A 20,806-nucleotide genomic window follows, 5' to 3' on the forward strand; every position below is an offset into this window, starting at 1 on the left:
GTGTTGTTTTCACTGCTCCTGTACTTATACGTAAAGCTCTGTCGTTTAATTGGCAGATTGTAAACAACTTATAGGTGTATACCGCCACCTAATGTACTGTATTCTATTTTTAAATGTTGTGTCATGTTACTCTTAACTCCACTCAGAATATCTAAATAAACTGAACTATTTGTTTGTTTTTAGCAAAAAAAAAAAAGTGAAAATTAGTTCAATATTCAGTGACTTCAAGTTGATCAAAATTGATTAATTTCCTCTTTAACGCAGAGAGGAGGTGTTGACCGCCCCAAGATGGCGCCGCCACATCACGTCAGCGCCCACGAAAGCTGTCGGTGCGGGGTCTGCTCTGGTTATTCCTGTTCGACCAACCAACCGGAAGTCGTCGCTGTTGACTTCCGCTCAGCATATGGGATAAGCAGCACGTGTTTAGCTCGTCACAGCAGAGTTTTCCTGTTTAATAACCTAACCTGTCTTCTTTATTGGGACCATTCGGTCTGTTTTAGCTCCCAGGATAAACCAGCAGCTCCCAGTTTAGCGTCTCGCTGCTTCTGGGAGGAGAAACTGGGTTTTTTTCTGCTAACCATCAGCTAAGCTAGCAGGTCCAACATGTCTGGACTTGTTCTGCCGCACAGACACCCGATGGACACGATGGACTCGGAGACTCCAGGACAGTAAGGATGGATCATCAGTTTCCTCCCAAACTTTTCCCGTCCTTCTATAACCGCGGGCCGCCGGAGCAGCTGCCCAGAGGCCGCAGCGGAGGATGGGGCGCCTATGGAGGAGTCTCAGCCCAGGTGGGAGAACCTAAGGATCAGGCTGAGTCTTTAAAATTACAGCTTTAGGGTCAGAAACTCTTAGACTTGTTCTGGAAAATGATTAATTGTTCAAACTTTTCATTCTGTGCTGAAATAAATATAAAAACAAAGTTTGATGATTAACCTGCTGATCATCTGGGAAAATAAAACAGCTAATATTTAAATTTCTAGCCTCATTTAAATGTTGAGGATTGCTACAGATAATCAGCTTCATTCATGTTGGTACTTGGACTAGGCCATTGTTATTCAAACAGGCTTGGATGTAAACTAAAGGCTCCACCTGCAGCCTTTAACACAGGGGCGGAGTTAGGAAATGAGGGGCCCTGGGCAAAGACAGGCAGGGGCCCCTCTGAACTGAGAAGACAACACCTAAACTAAACTGTGTTTCTGTCAACATGATGCATCTGCTAAAAATAAATGTCTCATCTTTTGCGGTTTATCATTAAAATTATCAAGGATTTTGGAGCCTAAAAGGATTAGGAGTATTTTAATTTTCCTTTTCCTCTCAGTTTTCACTCAGCTTATCTGGATTAAAGTTAATTTCAAATTGACTCTCAGTTTAATTAATGTTTTTACTGAACTTATTGATTTAAAATCCTAATCCACAAACATCCTGATTCACATTTTACCCTAAAATTTTGATTACGTTTACATTATTTATTGGCTGCATCTAAATATTTCAGATATTTTCAATATAATCATAGATATAAAATAATACAATTTAAACCTACAATAACCTAAATTATATCATTGTAATAGGTCAGAGGTCAGCAACCCACGGCTCTTTAATGGCCCCCCCTTTGTGGCTTTTTAAAAAAATGGATAAAATAATTTCTTTAGTTTGTTTTACTGTGGCGTGCAGGAGGTCAAACAGACATTCATTATGTTTCTAATGCTGTAAAGGTTTGTCTAATAGATTTTAACATTCCTGTCAACAAAGATTTGCGTGATAGCCTGCAACACGGTGCGACACCACGCTGAAACGTGTCTTGCTGCGCGGCGCCAGGCATACAAAGCAAATCATTTGCTTTCATTACCAATGAGGAAGGATTGCCTGCATGTTTGTTTTTAATGAGAAGCTGTCAAATAATAAAAAGACACATTAGAAAGTTTGATTGCAGAACTTCTGGATAAACTAGAGGAGTGCAAAGATAGATTTTAGAAGTAGAAGTAGCATCTCCAAACTCCGCGCTCTGATGCAGGGATGCAAACTTTGTTCCTTTCCCCAAATCCTAAAAATAAAAATAACATCAAAAATCGGATTTCTTTGTTTCTATAATTCCATCTATGCAACCAAATTTAATATTGTTATTTATTATTATTATTGTAATGGAATGTAAACTTAAAGCACCAAAGCAGAGAAGTCACATGATGTGACATTTACTCCAGAATAAACCTTTTTTTTTTTCAATAAAGTTTTATTTGGTTTCCGTCCTGGTCGTGGAACGCTGGACCAGCTCTACAACCTCAGCAGGGTCCTGGAGGGTGCATGGGAGTTCGCCCAACCAGTCTACATGTGCTTTGTGGACTTGGAGAAGGCGTTCGACCGTGTCCCTCAGGGGGCCCTGTGGGGGGTTCTCCGGGAGTACGGGGTGCAGGGCCCTTTGATACGGGCTGTCAGGTCCCTGTATGACCGGTGTCAGAGTCTGGTCCGCATTGCCGGCAGTAAGTCGGGCTCGTTTCCAGTGAGAGTTGGACTCCGCCAGGGCTGCCCTTTGTCACCGATTCTGTTCATTACCTTCATGGACAGAATTTCTAGGCGCAGCCAAGGTGTTGAGGGGATCCGTTTTGGTGGCCTTAGGATTGCGTCTCTGCTTTTTGCAGATGATGTGGTCCTGTTGGCTTCATCAAGTCGTGATCTGCAGCTCTCGCTGGATCGGTTCGCAGCCGAGTGTGAAGCGGCCGGGATGGGGATCAGTGCCTCCAAATCCGAGGCCATGGTCTTGAGCCGGAAAAGGGTAGAGTGCCTTCTCTGGGTCAGGGGGGGTGTCCTGCCCCAAGTGGAGGAGTCTAAGTATCTTGGGATCTTGTTCACGAATGAGGGAAGAAGGGAGCGGGAGATCGACAGGCGGATTGGTGCAGCGTCTGCCGTGAAGCGGGCACTGTACCGGTCCGTCGTGGTGAAGAGAGAGCTGAGTCAAAAAGCGAAGCTCTCGATTTACCGGTCGATCTACGTTCCTACCCTCATCTATGGTCATGAACTCTGGGTCATGACCGAAAGAACGAGATCGCGGATACAAGCGGCCGAAATGGGTTTCCTCCGTAGGGTGGCTGGGCTCTCCCTTAGAGATAGGGTGAGAAGCTCGGTCATCCGGGAGGGACTCGGAGTAGAGCCGCTGCTCCTCCACGTCGAGAGGAGCCAGTTGAGGTGGCTTGGGCATCTGTTTAGGATGCCTCCTGGACGCCTCCCTGGTGAGGTGTTCCGGGCACGTCCCACCGGGGGGAGGCCCCGGGGAAGACCCAGGACACGCTGGAGGGACTATGTTTCTCGGCTGGCCTGGGAACGCCTTGGGGTTCCTCCTGAAGAGCTGGAAGAAGTGGCTGGGGAGAGGGAAGTCTGGGCCTCCCTTCTTAAGCTGCTGCCCCCGCGACCCGACCCCGGATAAGCGGAGGAAGATGGATGGATGGATGGAAGTTTTATTTATTTTTCTTTTATAAGTTACAAACAGATGACATTCAACAACAAAAACACAAACATCGGCAGCAACACATAACATGACAGCACTTATCAGTTACCTATTCATAGATATAGAAATGCACATATTCATACTCACAGCATACATCACCCCACAAATCCCCTAAGAATTTTTACCAACACTGTAGTCAAAATTTACCCATGCTTGGCTAGCCTTACGTGGCTCTTTCTGCACCCTAGAAATCATGACCTCATAAGCAGCTGTCTCTGACATAAGTTGAAGCCATTCCTTGATTTCTGGTCTATGTGGGCTCTTCCATTTACGAAGAATAATTCTAGCTGCTACTAGAAAACCTGTCATCATTACTCTACCTTCAGCTGTTGGGAAGCCCTCTGGCATCAATGACTTGTCTCCTAAAAGGCAAAATTGTGCAGACTCTGGTAGAGGTTGACTAAGCCAGTGGTCCAATTTTTTCAAGACTTCCTTCCAAAAGGGCATTATCAAGGGACACTCCCATAATGCATGGAGAAATGTGCCAACCTCTTTATTACACTTCCAGCATTTGTTATCCTTTATTAAACCCATTCGACATAACTTACTTGGTGTAAAATAATACCTATGTACAATTTTGTAGTAAATAAATTTATTTCTTGCATCCCTTGTAGCCCCTCCCACGTTTGATATAATATTTTCCCACACAGCATCATCAATGTCTGTATCAAGGTCTTTCTGCCAGATAGTTCTTAGATTTTCACACATTTTTGTTTGGATTTTTGACATCAGAATAAACAATTAATCATTAATAATTAATCTATATTTAAGCCCAGATAATCATTTTTTATGTTGGACTGATACACTGAGAGCCTGTGTTGCCATACGAGGCTGATGCAAGACTTTTACGTTTTTGCGGCTCCAGACAGATTTATTTTTTTGTTTTTTCGGTCCAGTATGGCTCAGGTTGGGTTGGTGACCTCTGTTCCAGGTCATCAAATCAATTCCGTTTATTCTGTCCAATCAGCTGCCTGTAGTGTCTTTAAATGTCCAGCAGGTGTCAGTATTCTGTGAGATCGAATCAATACAGTTTGGCTTCATGACGCCTCATTAAGCATCACTACTACAGATGATCAGTTTCATTTATGTTTGAACTTGGACTGGGCCATAGTTCTACAAACATGCTGGATGTAAACCAGAGGCTCCAGCATCTCTTCCCTGAAAGGAGGAGCAGTTAATCAGGAAGTGATGGAGGGAAGCGGCGGGGATGGATCTAAGGCCCTGGAGGACCGACCCGCCGCTGATGATCATCAACCATTCTAACTGACGTGGTTCTACTTGCAGGGCGGCAGTGGCCCTCTCTCCAGCTGGACCTTTACATCCAGACGGCGGGTTGATGGGGAGGTATGGCGTCAGACGGAGCCGCTGCCGGTTCCCCTGCTGTCTCCCAGGAAAGGTGAGCCCACGGCGGCTTGGTTCTGATCCAAACTGCAGTTATTGACAAAGTTTATTCGTTTTTATTTCTCCTCTGATGTTTAGCTCATTAGGCTCAGTATTTAGCTTTGCTTAAAACTTTTAAAATAAGTTCCTGCCTGATTTTCTGATGATTCATTTAATGGAGGCATTTAATGAACCGACGGAGCTGCTGAGCTTCTCATCCCATCTGATCCGTCTGTTTTTCCTTCAGCTTTCCAAGAATATTTGATGCCTCCAGATCCAATGGACTTCCTGTCACATGTGAGGAACTTTAATTTGACTTGAGCCCATAGATAGATAAGGCAGTGTTACCATGGCTGCCAGCCGTCTCCAGGGAAACCAGCTTCTTCTGGCCTGGTTTTGTTTGAATGTTTGGGCTCTTTTAGCCTGTAAATCTAGCTCTGTTGGTGCAGGAAAGATCCACTCTGAAGAGTGTTGCTAACATGACTGATGGGAGACGTTTGAGTGATCAGGGAAAAGATCAGATTCCTGAGTTTGCTGACCTGTGTGGGAATGTTCTGGCGGCTGGACGTCGTCTCGGCGTTTCTGTAATAAGCCACTGAAGGCTTCGCTCTGTATTCAGTTGCAGAACTTCTTCATAGACGATGGTTTAGATGCCTTCAGGTGCACCAGTGAGGTCCTGGGGGAAAACTTCTACTTCAAGAAAGCAAAGAAGAAGGAGGTGATTTTCATCTATCTGTCTGTGAAACGTCTGGAAGGTTTTATCTCATCTTCTTCTTCCTCTGTTGTTTTGCAGAAATATCGTCAGGGTTCGGTCAACATGTGGAGGACCAAGAGTTACATCGATCTGCTGAAGTATAAACCGTGAGCAGAACCCAAACCTTCTGTGCTGAAAATGTTCCCGTTGTTCGGAGCGTTTGGTTTCTGAGGCGGTTGGTTTCTGTCCCCAGGTGTCCCGTCTCGTATCCCAGCAGAAGTCTCGAAAGGTTCTCCAGCCATATGTCGGACGTCGTGCACGACGTTCCTCTGGAGCTGCTGGGCTCGCTGCTCTACGAGGAGCTGACGGAGCAAAGGGAGCGCATGCAGTTCTCAGAGAGATCCACCGGGGGCGCCCTGGCCTATGTCCCTTTCTCACAGAGCGAGGGCTGCCTGCTGTACCCTGGAGGCCTGGGAATGGACCGCCTCCGTATCCTAAACATCACGCCATTCACAGGGTTTTCATTATTTTGCCTCTTAGGAGTTTAGTGAGAAAAATAAGCATGATTGCAACCAATCAGGGAGCGGTGATGTTGGAAAAATGTCAAAATGGAACGACGGCGGTTTGGTCAGCATTTAGACGTCAGCGTGGTTCCTTTATTTACTGCTCTAACCTGATGGACCTAAAATATGTTTTTTAGGCGTGAGAAATAATCAATATGTTCGCTGTGATTTAATGAATCTATCGTTAATCAGTAAAAAAAATAACAATAATCATTTTCATCGTGATCACTGAGTCTGGGAGCGGCCATTTTTGCCCAAATATAGTAGCCCCTCCCTCCTGCCATCTTCCGGCAGTGACGTCACGGTGCGGTAAGCCTAGCGCCATTCTCCCCGCTTTACAAGCTAAATCAATGGGAACTACTAGACACATCTGCAATCAACAACAAATATTGAAGATTTCCAGAGGACTTCACCATTGAAATTCACCAGAGCTATAGTGAAACTGACAATGCCCACGTGCATGGCAGCTGGATGCTGGAATACATCGGGTAAAAGTGAAAAGAAAAGAGTTATTCCACCTTTCTGATTCCTGATCCTCCACGGACGGGTTGGTCGTTGGATCGCCAACTTGAAGAGGGAGGATTTGCCATCGAACTTCTGGCCAGAGAAAAAACCCGTAATATGTAGCCAACATTTGGAAGAAGAATGTTTTCAAGATGACTTGGATAATAGCGCGTTGTGACAAACACCAGATACAGCACTGGGACTTGATCAACAGCCGATACCGCACCGTGACGTCACTAACCAGTAGGTGGCAGTAGTGTTCTTTGACAAACATGGATGCCTCCAGTAAAGCACATTCACATGAAAATTACTCTGAATTAAAAACACTGATCATTTATTGAACAGGATGGAATCATTTCAGATTTAAAGAACTTTCAGAAGTTTGAATTCTGTTGATCATTTTAATAGTCAGTTGATTGATTAATTGCCTGATTAAAAAGATAATTTAAAAAGAAAAAAACATTTCAGACTGATAGGAATGCAGAAGCATTCTCATTATTATATGTAAAATAGCTTTAATTTGAAATGAAAAGTGTGAATAAATTGCCTTTGTCTTAATTGCTGCTGTTAGGAGGTAATTTATTTGAGCAAACCACCTGTTTTCAGTCTGAACCATCACTTTAGGTAACGATCTAATGCATTACCAAGTTATCTGATAATTATTAATAATTCATTAATCATAGTTGCTCATTTCAGCCCTAGTGCCTTTCAGTCTTATAAAAACTGCATTAAGGCACCATTCTTAACGCAACACCCCAGACTTCCACAAGGTGGCGCTGCAGAACTCCTGCATGGACGCCAGCAGCGCTGAGCCGGTGAGCTTCCAGCTGAGGGCCCCCGTCCGACAGATCAGCTGCGGCTCGGTCCTCGGCGACTGTACGTGGGTTTCACAGACGGTCCGCCTCCGCAGGTTTTGCCGACGGCTGACCGTGTTTCTGTCGTCCTCCAGGCTGCGTCGCCGTGCGCTCCGATTACCACTGCGGCGTCTGGAGGTTCGGTGAGAGGAAGCAGCCGTGCCTGCTGCAGGTGGTGGACGCGGAAGCCGCTGCGACCTGCGTCAGCGTCAGGTGGGCCGCCAGAGGAGCTCCACGCAGCCCTCTGAGGAAGCCGGGAAGTTAACGTCCTTCTCCGTTTCGCCAGCCCTCATGTTCTAGGTGAAGTTCTGGTGGTTAGTGAGAGCGGAGCTGCCAACCTTTGGACGGTTGGGAAAGGGTGAGGGACCCCCCCCCCCCTGCAGGCCAGATCCCAGGGCAGGTCAGAGGTTAACTTACTCCTACTTTCCCCCCACCAGGCTGCAGAAGGTTCGAACAGAAGAGAGCAACTTGTACTTCAATGCCAAGTCGCCATGGAGATGGTGTGAGTTCTCCGCCCACCCGAGGGTGATGGTGTATGCAGACAGGACGGGGGCGGAGCTAACAGACTTCAGAGCCAAGGTGGGAAAATGAGCAACCAGACAGATTTGATGGATCCTTTCTGGCTGATTCAAACGTTCGCAGCTGAAGAACATGAGCTAGAACCCGGGTCAGCAGCAGATCCAGTTGGTGTCGAACTCGTAACCAGGGTTGATTTTTCTCTGGTGCCGATTTATCGGGAGAATGCAGGACCCGCCGCTGCCATACCTGCTCGCTTTAGAACAGATCTGTCCTCCACAGGTATCGGGGGCCCACCACACTTTGTTCCGGATCAGCAGCACCTCCGATTGCAGGAGTGGAGAGCGGCTCCTGCTGTGCCGCTACCTGGGGGACGTGAACACCTTCCATCACCTGGTCGCCACGCAGGTACGTCGCGGCCCTGCTTCGGTCCATCCTGCAGAATCCCCAGCAGAGTCTGATTTTCTGCCCGTTTGTCCTCCAGCACTCGGCCTACGTCATGGACGAGCGCTTCCCCTGCGTTCCCATGCTCAAGTGTGATCACATGATGCAGGCCCCGCCCCTTTTCTGCCACGTCGCCTCAGACCGGAGGATGGGGGAGACCGCTAAGGTTCTGCTCGGGTCGCATTCTTCTCAGGAGATCACACTGCTGCAATACTCGGGTGAGTCAGCAGTGGCTTACTTTTAGTGGGAGGGGCCTAAGAGCAGGCTATTACCCTGTTTATACTAGCCTTGAAAAACCGTGCCGAGACCGGTCCAAGCTCAGTAACTGAGATAACTTATGGTGTGTAAATGGAAGCAAACTGAACCGGACCGAGCTAACTGCAGACCAGTTCCAGAGGTGGGCTCGGCTCGGTTCTCTGATAACGAGCGCATGAGCAGAACGCGTCATCTCCGTCTGGCTGCACATCGCGATTCACACTCCATTCCACTAGTTGGCGGTAATGCCCCTCTGGAAGTTGCTTGCCAACCAACACAAAACAGAAGAACAACTATAAACAACAATTGAAATCTTCTCCACGCAACATTTTAAATGAGGGCTTCAGAACAGTGTGGTGCGACCTGGGATGATAATAGCTTGGTTTCACGTGACGTCACAGTCCTGCTTTGCAACGCCGCGAAACTCAGATGGAGGGCAGGAAGTGAAGTAGCTGAGGATCTGCCGTCTGAAATAATGCCTTTGTTTTGTGTAGTTTACGGCTGCTCCAATCATCGGAACCGAGAAAAGGAAAAGAGCTTTTACAAAGTACCAAAGATTGTTGTTCATAAAGGTGAAAAGTGTAAAAAGCTCACAGAAAAACAACGAAAAAAATGGATTCTAAACCTACGTCTGCGATCTGAAGGAGCAGAGTCTGCCAATGCCCGTGTCTGCAGTGACCACTTCGTTGGAGATAAGCTATAACGTTATGTTAGCTAGCTAACTTTTTTTCTGTGCTTGTGTTTTTATAGCATAAGGTTGTCGTTAAATGCTCATTTACTTAGTAATGATTAATAAGTTACCGGTAGTCTAATATGGACATAAACAACTGTGAGGCTAGCCGCTACTGCTAACGGTAGCATCTTTTAACACATAAAACAATATAAGAACAAACACTCACCCTGGCAAAGACTAAACGATGATCGTCGTGGAGACGTTTGGTGCGTTTATGTGCCTCCATACTTTTATAGGCCTTCGTTTGCTGTTTGGTGTAATACGACGTCTGAAGGACCAGATAGTTCGTTATGTCAACGGCCTCCACTGTCGGCAAATCTTTAAGGTCCACCGAAAACTCACTCATCTTCATGAGGTACGGGTCACATCCAACATATCTGTCAATCAACTCCTTGTATCTGTGTCTTGAAACAGGCTCTAACTCCATACAATACGGGCTCATGGTAACGGGATTCCTCCATGTTTTTTTAATCACTGTCTTTTTATTGAGTATTCCTTTTATACATACAGTTTGTAAATACAAAAAATATATATATAGTTATCCAACAAGATATAGAAACAAATGCAGCAAAAACAATCCCTACAAAAAAAAAAATAAATAAAATAAAAATCCCAATCAGCCCACCCAGGTCACTACCAAGAGGTCAGCGCACTCCTGCACTTTCTTATCCCTTACTGAGACAGAACACATTTTATTGAATTTTTTATTTATTTATTTATTTTTTTATAAATAACCCGGGGCATTATTTTGCGTTTTGGAATGAGTCAAGAAAGGGCCCCCATATCTCCTCAAATTTACCAGTTGAATGTTGGATAGAACATTTAATTTTTTCCAGTTTCAGACATGACATGATGTCACATAACCACTGTTTGTGAGTTGGAGGAGCCGCACCCTTCCACCTGGTTAGAACTGTGCGCCTCGCTAACAGTGAGCAGAATGCCAGTGCCTGCCGCTTAGAGGCCGGTAAAGGTGACCCCTCACCACTAAAACCAAACAGACCCAGAAGAGGGCCAGGTGTTATCACCACTCCCGCCAACCCGGACATTGTATGAAAAACATCTGTCCAGAAATGACCAAGAGCGGGGCAGGACCAGTACATATGGACCAGTGTGGCCACAGCAGTTTTGCATTTATCGCAGTAAGGGGTGACTCCTGGATAGAAACGGGATAGTTTATATTTGGAGAGGTGGGCTCTATGTGCTACTTTAAACTGAATGAGGCAATGGCGCGCACATAGAGATGAGGTATTCACCAGTTTAAGTATAGAGTCCCATGTCTGATCTGCTATGGTCATATTCAAGTCCTCTTCCCATGAGGCTTTAAGTTTAAGTGTGGAGGTCTCTTTCATTGTGAACATTTTGTTATAAAGCCATGAAACCAGCCCTTTAGAAGTTGAGTTCAGTGATAGGATGGTTTCCAACAGTGTATGTTCTGGCAGAGAGATTGAGCCTGAGAAGTGAGACTGAATAAAGTTTCTGGTTTGTAAATATCTAAAGAAATGGGATTTAGGTAAACCACATTTTTTGCTAAGTTCCTCAAAGGATGCCAATTTTTTCCCAATGAAACAGTCCTTAAAGTAAGTAAGTCCCCTCTGCTGCCACTGTAGAAACACCCCATTCTGAACAGATGGTTTAAAAAAATGGTTAAGTGCAATTGGACTTAAGAAGGAGAAATCGTGGAGTTTAAAGTATTTCCTGAACTGGCCCCATATTTTCAGCGAGTGTTTCACTACTGGGTTTAAAGTAGGGTTAGATGTGGAGAGTGAGAGTGGGGAACACAGAACGGCCGGGATGGACAAATTGTTACCACTGCGTAGCTCCATAGCCACCCAGTCAGGACAGCCCCCTCGATTATGATAGAAATACCAAAACACTAGGCATCTACGATTGGCAGCCCAGTAATAGAACTGAAAATTGGGGAAGGTAAACCCCCCTTGTGGCTTTGGTTTTTGGAGTTGTAATTTATTAAGCCTTGGGCGTTTACCCTGCCAGATGAAAGATGAAAAAATTGAGTCTAGCTCATGAAAAAGAGTGTTAGGAATACAAATAGGTAATGCCTGAAAAAGGTATAAAAATTTGGGCAGTATATTCATTTTAATTGAGTTGATACGTGCCACAAGGGACATGGAGAGGGGTGTCCACTTTGTGAGGGATTCCTTCACTTGGTTCAACAGCTTAATCAAATTCTCGTTAAACAAATTTTTATGCTTTTTTGTCACTGTGATACCAAGGTATGTAAATTTTTGTCTTTCAATTCTAAATGGCAGGTTAGCAAAGTCTGACATGCTAACTTCATTACCTATGGGGAAAAGCTCACTTTTGGTAAGGTTCAACTTATACCCTGAAATCTGACTGAATTGGCTAAATATATTGAGAGCAGAAGGCAATGAAGTTGATGGTTTGGAAATAAAAAGTAGAAGGTCATCTGCATAAAGCGACACTTTGTGTTCCATGTCATTCCTCCAAATGCCGGATATCTGTTTACTGGTTTTAAGTGCAATGGCAAGGGGCTCTATGGCCAGATCGAAAAGCAGGGGACTAAGAGGGCATCCCTGACGGGTGCCTCTTTGTAATTTAAATGGTTTTGAGATCTGAAGGTTGGTACGAACTGTGGCAGACGGTTGCTGGTATAATAATTTAATCCATGAAATGAAGTTTCCTCCGAAGCCAAATCTGTTAAGGACCGCAAATAGATAGTCGAACTCAACCCGGTCAAAGGCTTTTTCGGCATCCAGAGAGACCACACACTCAGCCGAATCCGTGGCACTAGAATAAACGATATTGAGCAGTCTTCTAATATTAAAATATGAGTGCCGACCTTTAATGAAGCCTGTTTGGTCATTGGAAATAATTGAGGGTAAAACCGCTTCAAGTCTACGGGAAAGAATTTTGGCCAGAATTTTCACATCGGTATTTAAGAGGGAGATAGGTCTGTAAGAGGTGCATTCCACTGGATCTTTGCCTTTTTTTTATAAGTGTGATACAAGCTCCGTAGAAGGATTGGGGAAGGGATCCATGTTTAAAACAGTCACTAAAAGTAGAGCTGAGCTGCACAGAGAGTAAATCTGAAATTTTTTTTGAAAAATTCTGCAGGGAAACCATCCGGTCCTGGGTATTTGCCAGGTTGCATTGAGGCTATTGCTAGGGATACTTCTTCAAGAGAAATAGGTTCATCCAGCCTATTTTTAAATTCTGGTGAGATTACAGGAATGTGAAGCTTAGCTAAAAAATCATCAGTCATGTTAGAATTGGTTTGTAATTGTGAGCTGTAAAGCTCCTCATAAAAGTCCCTGAATGCATCATTAATTTGACAATGGTCTGTGACTACATTACCGTCTTGTTTTCGAATTCTGGAGATAGTTTGCCTTGCCCTAGAACCCTTGAGCATGTTTGCTAACAGTTTATCAGGTTTGTCACCATGCACATAAAATTTAGATTTGTTATGTAAAAGCAGGCGTTCGGCTGAGTGTGCTGTCAATAGGTCAAGCCTTGTTTTAAGTTCAACCCGTCTTTTAAACAGTTCTGGACATTGATTCAAAGCATATTTTATGTCAATCTCTTTGATTTGCTGCGTTAGGTTGTTCTGTTCATAGGTGGCTTGTTTTTTAATTTTTGCTGAATAAGCAATAATCTGGCCTCTGATGTAGGCCTTAAAGGCATCCCATACCACGAGGCTGGAGGTTTCGTGGGAGGAGTTGGTAGCAAAAAAGAAACGTATCTCGCCTTGAATAAACTTTACAAAGTTTTCATCTGACAGCAGAGTTGAATTAAAACGCCATTGTCCAGTTCTTAGGGGAAGATGGGGAAGGGACAGGGACATAGTGAGTGGGGCGTGGTCTGAAATAATTATGCTTTGGTAGTCACAGGAACGTATCTGCTGTAGCCATTTTGCATCCATGATAAAGTAGTCAATTCTTGAATATGTTTTGTGTACATGTGAAAAGAATGAGTAGTCCCTCTTATTGGGATTTAGAGTTCGCCACACATCACATAGCCCATACTCAGATAGAAAGGATTGTATAACTGATGCAGACTTGCTTATGGCATTGCTTTTAAGGGATGAGCGATCCAAAGCTGGGTCCAGCCAACAATTGAAATCAACCCCGAGGACCAGTGAGTATTTATTGAGGTCTGGTAATGAAGAGAATAGTTGCTTAAAGTTCTCATCATCGATGTTGGGAGCATAAACATTGACCAAAGCAACCAGAGTGTCGTGCAGCTTCCCACTCACCATTATAAATCGGCCGTGTTTATCAGCCACCACATTATCGGCCTCAAACGGAGTATTCTGGCTGATAAGTATGGAGACCCCTCGTGACTTAACCTGAAAATGGGAATGAAAACATTGTCCCCTCCAGCATGTCAGAAGACGACCTCCGTCCGAGCTCCTGATGTGAGTTTCTTGAAGAAATGCCACATCTATATTAAATCGTTTAATATGAGAGAAAACCTTCCTTCTCTTCACTGGGTGGTTTAAACCTTTAACATTCCAACTTAGAAATTTTAAATACCGACTCATGGTCTCAAAGTTTAGGTGCTATTTTACTTTGATAGGTATAATAACAGTATGGCAGGCAGAGATTGAGAAAAAAAAAAAAAAAAAAGATGTAAAGAACAGTTACAGCACTATGCGAAACCCCCGGCTGTGACCTTAGCCTCCCCCCTAAGCCCCCCCTCCAAACGTAAACAGCTGCCGAACAAAAAACAAACAAACAACAACATGGCAGCAAGCTCTTCAAAATTAACATTCTCAAAAATCGAATCTTCCAGTAATCAACAACCTCAGATTAGCAGAAAAAAGAAAAAACAGCTGTCAATATAAAACCAACAACTGCTCCTAGTGGGCATGAAATAGAAAACCCCCCCACCCCAACGTAAATATTTATCTTGTACTTTACTGGCCACCGAGCACACCAAGGGAAAATAGTAATGTGGCAAAAATATAATAAAAAAAAATTAAGCTACCACACCAGATAAAAGGAGGCTCCCGACACTATTGGGACAGAACAAACCGGTGTTATTAGAGCTGCTCCTTCATTCATAAAGTCCAATACCAACAAAAGGGATGGCCAGAATAGGTCAATTTGTAAAAAAAAAATAATAATAATATGTTAAGTTAACAGGCTGTATTTACAGTACCTACTGCGCCCTGAAGAAAACCAGCCCGCCTGTTTTTATGTAGTGAACTCTCAGTACAGCGTTGCTCCTTTATTGGTCTTCTGGTGGTTTCGGGAGCCTCTTGATGAACTGCTGCGCCTCCTCCACCGAGCCCAGAAACTTTTTGGCACCGCCGGGTTGCGTAATACGAAGACGGGCCGGGAAGAGAAGAGCCGGCTTCAACCCCCGCCTGTAGAGTTCCGCCATTGCATCCTTATATTCCGCGCGTCGGGCCAGGACGTCTGGGCTGTAGTCTTCCACAATACGAACAGATGCACCTTTGTAGTCCAGCGTTCCTCTCCTCCCGGCTTCCCGGATAATGAGGTCCTTGGTCTGGTATCGGTGCAGGCGAAGGATAACCGAGCGAGGTGGACGTCCCGCGGGTCGCTTAGCTGCCAGGGAACGGTGCGCCCTATCGAGCTCCGGTGGGGTCGGGAGCGCCTCTTTCCCGAGCAGTTCGCAGAGAAGGTTGGAAAAGAAAAGAGTAGGGCGCCCACTTTCAGTGTCTTCAGGGAGACCGAGGATGCGGATGTTCTGTCGTCTACTGCGGCTCTCCAGGTCAGTGACTTTGTCTTTTAACTTGGCGTTGTCTTCACGGAGAGCAGCACACGAGTCTTCGAGGTTAGCCACTCGCTGGCTCAGATCCTCTGTAGCGAGTTCTAAGGAGGAGATTCGCTCTGCTTGTTCCTCCAGGGTCTGCCGCATCTGGTCTAGCTTGGAGCTAAGCATGTTGGCAGAAGATTTGAACTCGGATTTCAGATCCTCCCTATGCTGCTGAAGCAGTGCGGTGATAGCCTCCAGCGTTAAGCTAGCATCCTCTTTCCTCCCTCCTTTCGCGCTTTTGCTGGCCATTACTAGTGAATAATTGAACAAAAGCACAGTTCAAGATGTTTTGGTATCGCTGGGAGACGCAAAATTAACTTTCCGTGGGGCGAATTTAGTTAAAAGGTTGAATTGTTCTGGAGCAGTTCGTTGCTACGTCTACCCTGTCCGCATGGCAAACCGGAAGTCGGATTCCTCCGTGTTTACACTAACTTCATAGACTTCCTGCCCTCCATCTGAAATCGCGCCCCCTGGCCGCGTCATAATCATCACGTGACTGAAACCCGGCTATAATCAAGCATAACTTTCTGAATGTGACGGGCGCCGTCATTTTGATTTGCTTGATTCCCTCCTTCTTCGTCTTCTTCTTCTTGTGTTTTATGGCGGTTGGCAAACAACTTTTGGTGCATTACCGCCACCAACTGCTTGGTTTCCTCCTTCAATACTGGCAGTAATACCGCAGATCGTCACTAGGAGGGGAGGAACCGAGATGGAGTGATGTGTAAACAGTTGTCAGAACCGAGCTCGGATCAGTTAACCAGGCCGAGCTCTGACCTGTCTGGGATGGATCGTTTTTTTAAGGGTGGTGTAAATGGGGTAAATGTCAGGGTCTGTCATCGACTGTTCCAGAAAAGGATCCTGCGGAAATGATCATGGAACCGATGAGGTTCACGTTTCCAGAAGCGAGCCTTGAACCTGTCATTTAGGCTACGTTCACACAGCAGCCTGAAGGGACCTAAACCCGATATATTTTTATTTTTTTGCCCATTCGCGACCTGGATCTGATCGTTTCATGACAGTCTGAACAACACGGATCCGATTTCATTCCAATGAATCCGATAAGAATCCAATCTTTTCAAATGCGAGCTGTGTGTCTGAACAGCCGGGTCGCATTCATCCGATCTGAACGCCATTAATACCCGACAAAACTATTCTATCACTATTCTGCGTCTTGCTATGAAGAAGCAGCAAGAAACTGAACAACTATGGCGAACGATGATGCGGAGAGCAGTAGTTACGTTTAACCGTCTTGAAAAGTTTGAATTTTTAAGGCTGGGAAAGATCGCTAGATGCGCTCCAGCGCTACCGTCCATGTTTACCTTCGTAAACACTGAACACGCTGGCCTGTGACGTCATTGCGTTCTCTACTGCGCATGCGGGAGACTTAAGCTTTATGAATGCAGTTCACACAGGAGATCACATACGGGTCACACATATTTGGAAATGCTAACGACCACGCAAAAAAAATCGTATTTCTGCAGTGTGAACGTAGCCTTGGATCAGATCATCCAGTTAGTTTGGTTTGCTGAGGAAAACTAAACACTGAGAAACAGGCAGAGTTCCAACATCTAGAATCTGAGGAAAAAAGAGATAGAATGAAGCAGAATGATGAAAAAGGGGTCCCTATGTCCTCCAGCAGTCTAAGCCTATAGCAGCAGAACTATAGAGATAGCTCAGGATAACCTGAGCAACTCTAACTAGAAGGAAGAACTGAACTTCTCTGTTCTCGTCTGTTCAGGAGGTCGGTTGGAGGCGTGCTCCAGCCGCGGCGCTCCCCAGGCTCTCCTCAGGCCCACAGACAGTCTGACACACCTCCCCGTCCAGATCCCCCACCGCCAGCAGGCCGCGGCCCAAAGACTGGCTTCCCCCGCTGCAGGTTAGCTCAGCTTTCTGTCTCTGACGGCACCTCAGGTGGAGCTAAAGCTGCGTTTGTTTGTTGTTCATACATTCAACTAAAGATGAGTGCGGTTAAGAGCCTGATCCTACGTTTTCAGGTCTGACGTGTTTCCAGAAGAAAGGCGGAGCTGAGGACTTCAGCTTGTGCGTCCTGCAGCTGACGGAGGTGGGAGACATTTTCTATCAGATCCTGGAGCGCCGCCCGCCGGCGGAGGACAAATCCGGAGCTCCGGAGGCGCAGACATCAGAACAGGTTCAGGTCTCCGACCCAGCAAGGCATGGCGACATCATCACAGCGGCGCCAGAAACGCCCGACAGGATTGTGTGTTTGGATTCTTCCACGGAGGGGGCGGAGGACGAGAGTGGGACTCGGAAGAAGATGCCGGTCGCCTTCAACGACGAACCGGGTTTGGATGCAGAGGTCTGTGGCGGGGAGGAAGTGGATCGCAGCTCCTGCTGGGAGGCGCCACTAACCATCAGCAGCTCCACTGCTGAGACCTGGAAGCTCTGGCTGCAGAAGCTCAGGCTGACGGGTCAGAACCCAGAGACCGTCAGGCCGCAGAACTTTGTGGTCCAAACTGCCGGTCTGCTGCAAGCCGCCGACAGAGATGCAGGAGGCGAGCTGGACGAGCCGCTGAGGCGGGAAATGAAGGGCTGCATGAGGCGGCGCTCGCTGCTGCTGAACGACTCTGCCTCCATTAAAGTACCTTTAACAGTTCCTGCTCTGGTGAACGCAGAGGCCTGGACAGACGCCCTCAGCGACCGGCTGACGGCCGCGTGGCGGGGAGAGGAAGAGTGGCAGGCGTGGTGGCGAGACCAGCTGGGCACAAACAGGAAGATGAAGGCAGACGCTCTGAGGAGGAAGAGGAGGATGCAGAAGGAGGCGCGGAGGGCAGAGGGCCGCCGCTTCCAGCTGAGCGGCAGCTTCACCTCGTCCGTCAGCTACCAGACGGACCTGGACGACCCGTTCGAGTCCACGGGTTGGTCCTCCGCCGTCAGCCAGGGCACGCTGTCGGACGAAGAAGATGGGGCGGTACTGCAGAGCGAGGAAGACCGCACGCTTCCCGTTACGGCGACCCCAGACCCCATCCGGACCACCACACCTCAGAAATACACTCCCAGCAGGCCCCGTCCCCTGCTCCCAACCCAACCAAACACCCCCCAGACCCCGAGAGCCAATCAGAGGAGCTGGAGGCCGCAGGACGACTTCCTGAGCTCCGTGTGGGGAACGCAGGTGAGGAAGGAGAGAAAGCGCTCTGCTTTTTAAGGTCAACGCTGAAAACGATTGTTTAAACAGGAATCCGTCCAACTTTAATCTGTTCGATTCTCTCTGCCTCCGTTCACATGATCAGAACGACACAAAGAACATTAACAATGTAGGAGCAGCAATAGCCTGACTGTCAGCTCAGAGCGTGGTTGCTGGATGCAGCGATTACTAGGGCTGCATTTCACCTCCTGTTATTAATAGTCTCTAGATAATAATAAATTATGACTTTTTTCATTTAGTGGAGGAATAATGATGAACTCAGTCAGATAAACAGAAATCAAATGAACATTTTAAATAAATAAAACAATCAAACCTCCATCAGAGCCAGCGGTCCTTCACACACGGCTATGCAGAGAGAGGGCTGCTGCAGACGGGCTAACGTTAGCCCTGGCTGCTGCAGACGGGCTAACGGTAGCCATGTCTGTGGTTACCCTCGGAGCTCCGCTGCCTGCCGCGGTCCTCTCAACTTTGGACCATTTTTTTAGAAGATCAGGTGGCACACCACTGATCTGGAACCAGAGCTCCCAGTGGGTCTGCTGTAGGATCTCATTTATTCCAGCAGGGGGCAGAGCCGAGGCATTTAGTTTCTCTCAATAGTTGATGAGGAAGCAAGAAAGATCATCTGATTGGTGGATCAGACCAGCATGCCCCATCAGGCCAGCATACCCATAGCTAATCTGCATGCCCAAGATGTCAGATTTGCATTTATCTCTTTAGTTTTGTACGGAAAAAAACTATTGAGGGTGATAAAAAAACACCAATAAGTAATTGCATTATTTTTTGTACATGACTAAAGGGATACACGCACTTTGATGTATTTTGAAGTCTATATTGCATTCAAAACTAAAGGGAAAAGCTGGTATTGACTATGGGTATGCTGGTCTGACTGGTATGCTCACCTGACAGAACACCTGTACTGAAGGCAGGGTCCCTCCTGTGGGTCAGAGAACTGAACCAAACATTGACTGTCTGGAACAAACGGACGCCGTTTCCACTGACTGCTTCTGTTTCTTGTGTTCACAGGACGCGCCGCCGCAGAGCGAGGAGCCGCTCCCCTCCTCCTGGTTCCCCGGCTCCCAGTCCGGTTCCCTCAGACCGAGCCCCGGGTCTCTGCCGTCCTCCCAGGCCTCACAGAGCCAGCGGGGGCCATCACAGGCGTCCCAGCCCAAAAGGAAGAAGTCTCGGATGGGATTCTGATTGGAACTGCTCTTTGGTTTTTTTATTATTCGGGGATTTATATATTTTTTCACCTCTGAAACGGAGCTGGACGCTGAAACGGACCGCGCTGATGGTCGGACCCGACGGCGGAGGAGGCAGAATGGCGTCCGGCTGCTGCGGTAGGACTCGGGTGGCTCTGTTGTCTGTTTGGCTCTGAGAGCTGATTCCTGTTTAAGGTGCAGAAGCCAAAGTTCACTGGATCCACAGCTGAACGTGTGCCTGACGATAAAAACCGACTCCGGACTCGCTGTTCCCCTTTGCAGGCTGGTTAGAACGGGATCAGAAAAGGTCTGATCAGCGTCAGACGGACCGTTTAACCACGAGAGAGCAGAGAGTTTAGTTTAGGAGGAAATCCTGCTGGATTTTGCTGCCATGTCGACTAACGCTGGTATCTAACAGCAGATCAGGTTCTGGCTAAAAGCCTAAAAATCTGCCTGAGATGATGATGATGATGATGATGATGATGATGGAAATGATCCCAGGAAAACAATGTTTAGGTCAGAAATGGGTCAAAATAGATCTTCCCTTTGAGTCCTGACTTTTTATCACTGTTCAAATAGAATATTGAAATAGAAAAAGGAAAATAAATCTGTGCTGAAGTTTATTGGAGATTCTCTGATTCGTCCAGAAAAGCATAAATTCTGTCAGTTCCAGATTTCCTGCTTGTTGTTGCTGTTTTGCCTGCAGGCCGCTTTAGCTACCAGATCTGCTCGGGGCCCCGCCCCTTCTTATGACATCAACATATGGCAACTCCACTCAAACTGTATCACTCCTGTTTCTTAAGGATCAAATCTGTTTTTTAGAGACTTAACATATTATTCCCTTTATTTGCGATTATTTAACGTTTCATCGTCGATCTAAAGTAGCAGAAAGTAAAAAACAATAATTTTTTAATCTGGAAGGAAAATCCTGCTATAAGATAGACTGAGCTCTGCTTTTTAAAGGAATAGTACACCCAAAACATGATTAGCCTTCATTTTCTACTCACCCCCATGCTGAACAACACTCTGGAGTACTTTTTTGATATATCAAATGCATCTGGAGATCTGGGAGGCTTCTTGCTGTCTGCTGACATTCAAATAATGGAGGTCTATGGCGCCCGAGGCAGAAAGGTCCATAAAAGTCCACAAAAAACGTGTCAATATTCCTCCATACTGCTCGTCCAATGTATTCCAAGTGTCCTGAGTGGGTAGCATCCAGAATTTACTCGAAACGAAGTCATT

At 46.3% G+C, this 20,806-nt stretch overlaps 1 protein-coding gene across 3 annotated transcripts; it reads left to right on the forward strand.

The window, feature by feature from the left end:
- The first annotated feature begins 373 nt into the window (after positions 1 to 373).
- Positions 374 to 20,037, forward strand: taf1c (TATA-box binding protein associated factor, RNA polymerase I subunit C). 3 transcript variants are annotated; one of them, XM_038287158.1, is made up of 15 exons: positions 375 to 791; positions 4,784 to 4,895; positions 5,127 to 5,176; positions 5,499 to 5,597; positions 5,673 to 5,740; positions 5,827 to 6,062; positions 7,400 to 7,516; positions 7,590 to 7,707; positions 7,781 to 7,852; positions 7,932 to 8,073; positions 8,293 to 8,418; positions 8,495 to 8,672; positions 16,941 to 17,078; positions 17,197 to 18,332; positions 19,389 to 20,037. In XM_038287158.1, the coding sequence occupies exons 1-15, from the start codon at positions 675 to 677 to the stop codon at positions 19,560 to 19,562; spliced, it is 2,883 nt and encodes a 960-aa protein (XP_038143086.1). In that variant the 5' UTR covers positions 375 to 674; the 3' UTR covers positions 19,563 to 20,037. The 3 variants fall into 3 exon arrangements, with proteins under 3 accessions (XP_038143088.1, XP_038143086.1, XP_038143087.1); XM_038287159.1 differs by having other exon boundaries at positions 8,564 to 8,672; XM_038287160.1 differs by lacking the exon at positions 5,127 to 5,176 and having other exon boundaries at positions 374 to 791.
- The last annotated feature ends 769 nt before the right edge of the window (positions 20,038 to 20,806 follow it).

Source organism: Cyprinodon tularosa, unplaced genomic scaffold (genome assembly GCF_016077235.1).
Source record: "Cyprinodon tularosa strain WSP-4 unplaced genomic scaffold, ASM1607723v1 ctg236, whole genome shotgun sequence".
Classification (NCBI taxonomy): domain Eukaryota; kingdom Metazoa; phylum Chordata; class Actinopteri; order Cyprinodontiformes; family Cyprinodontidae; genus Cyprinodon; species Cyprinodon tularosa.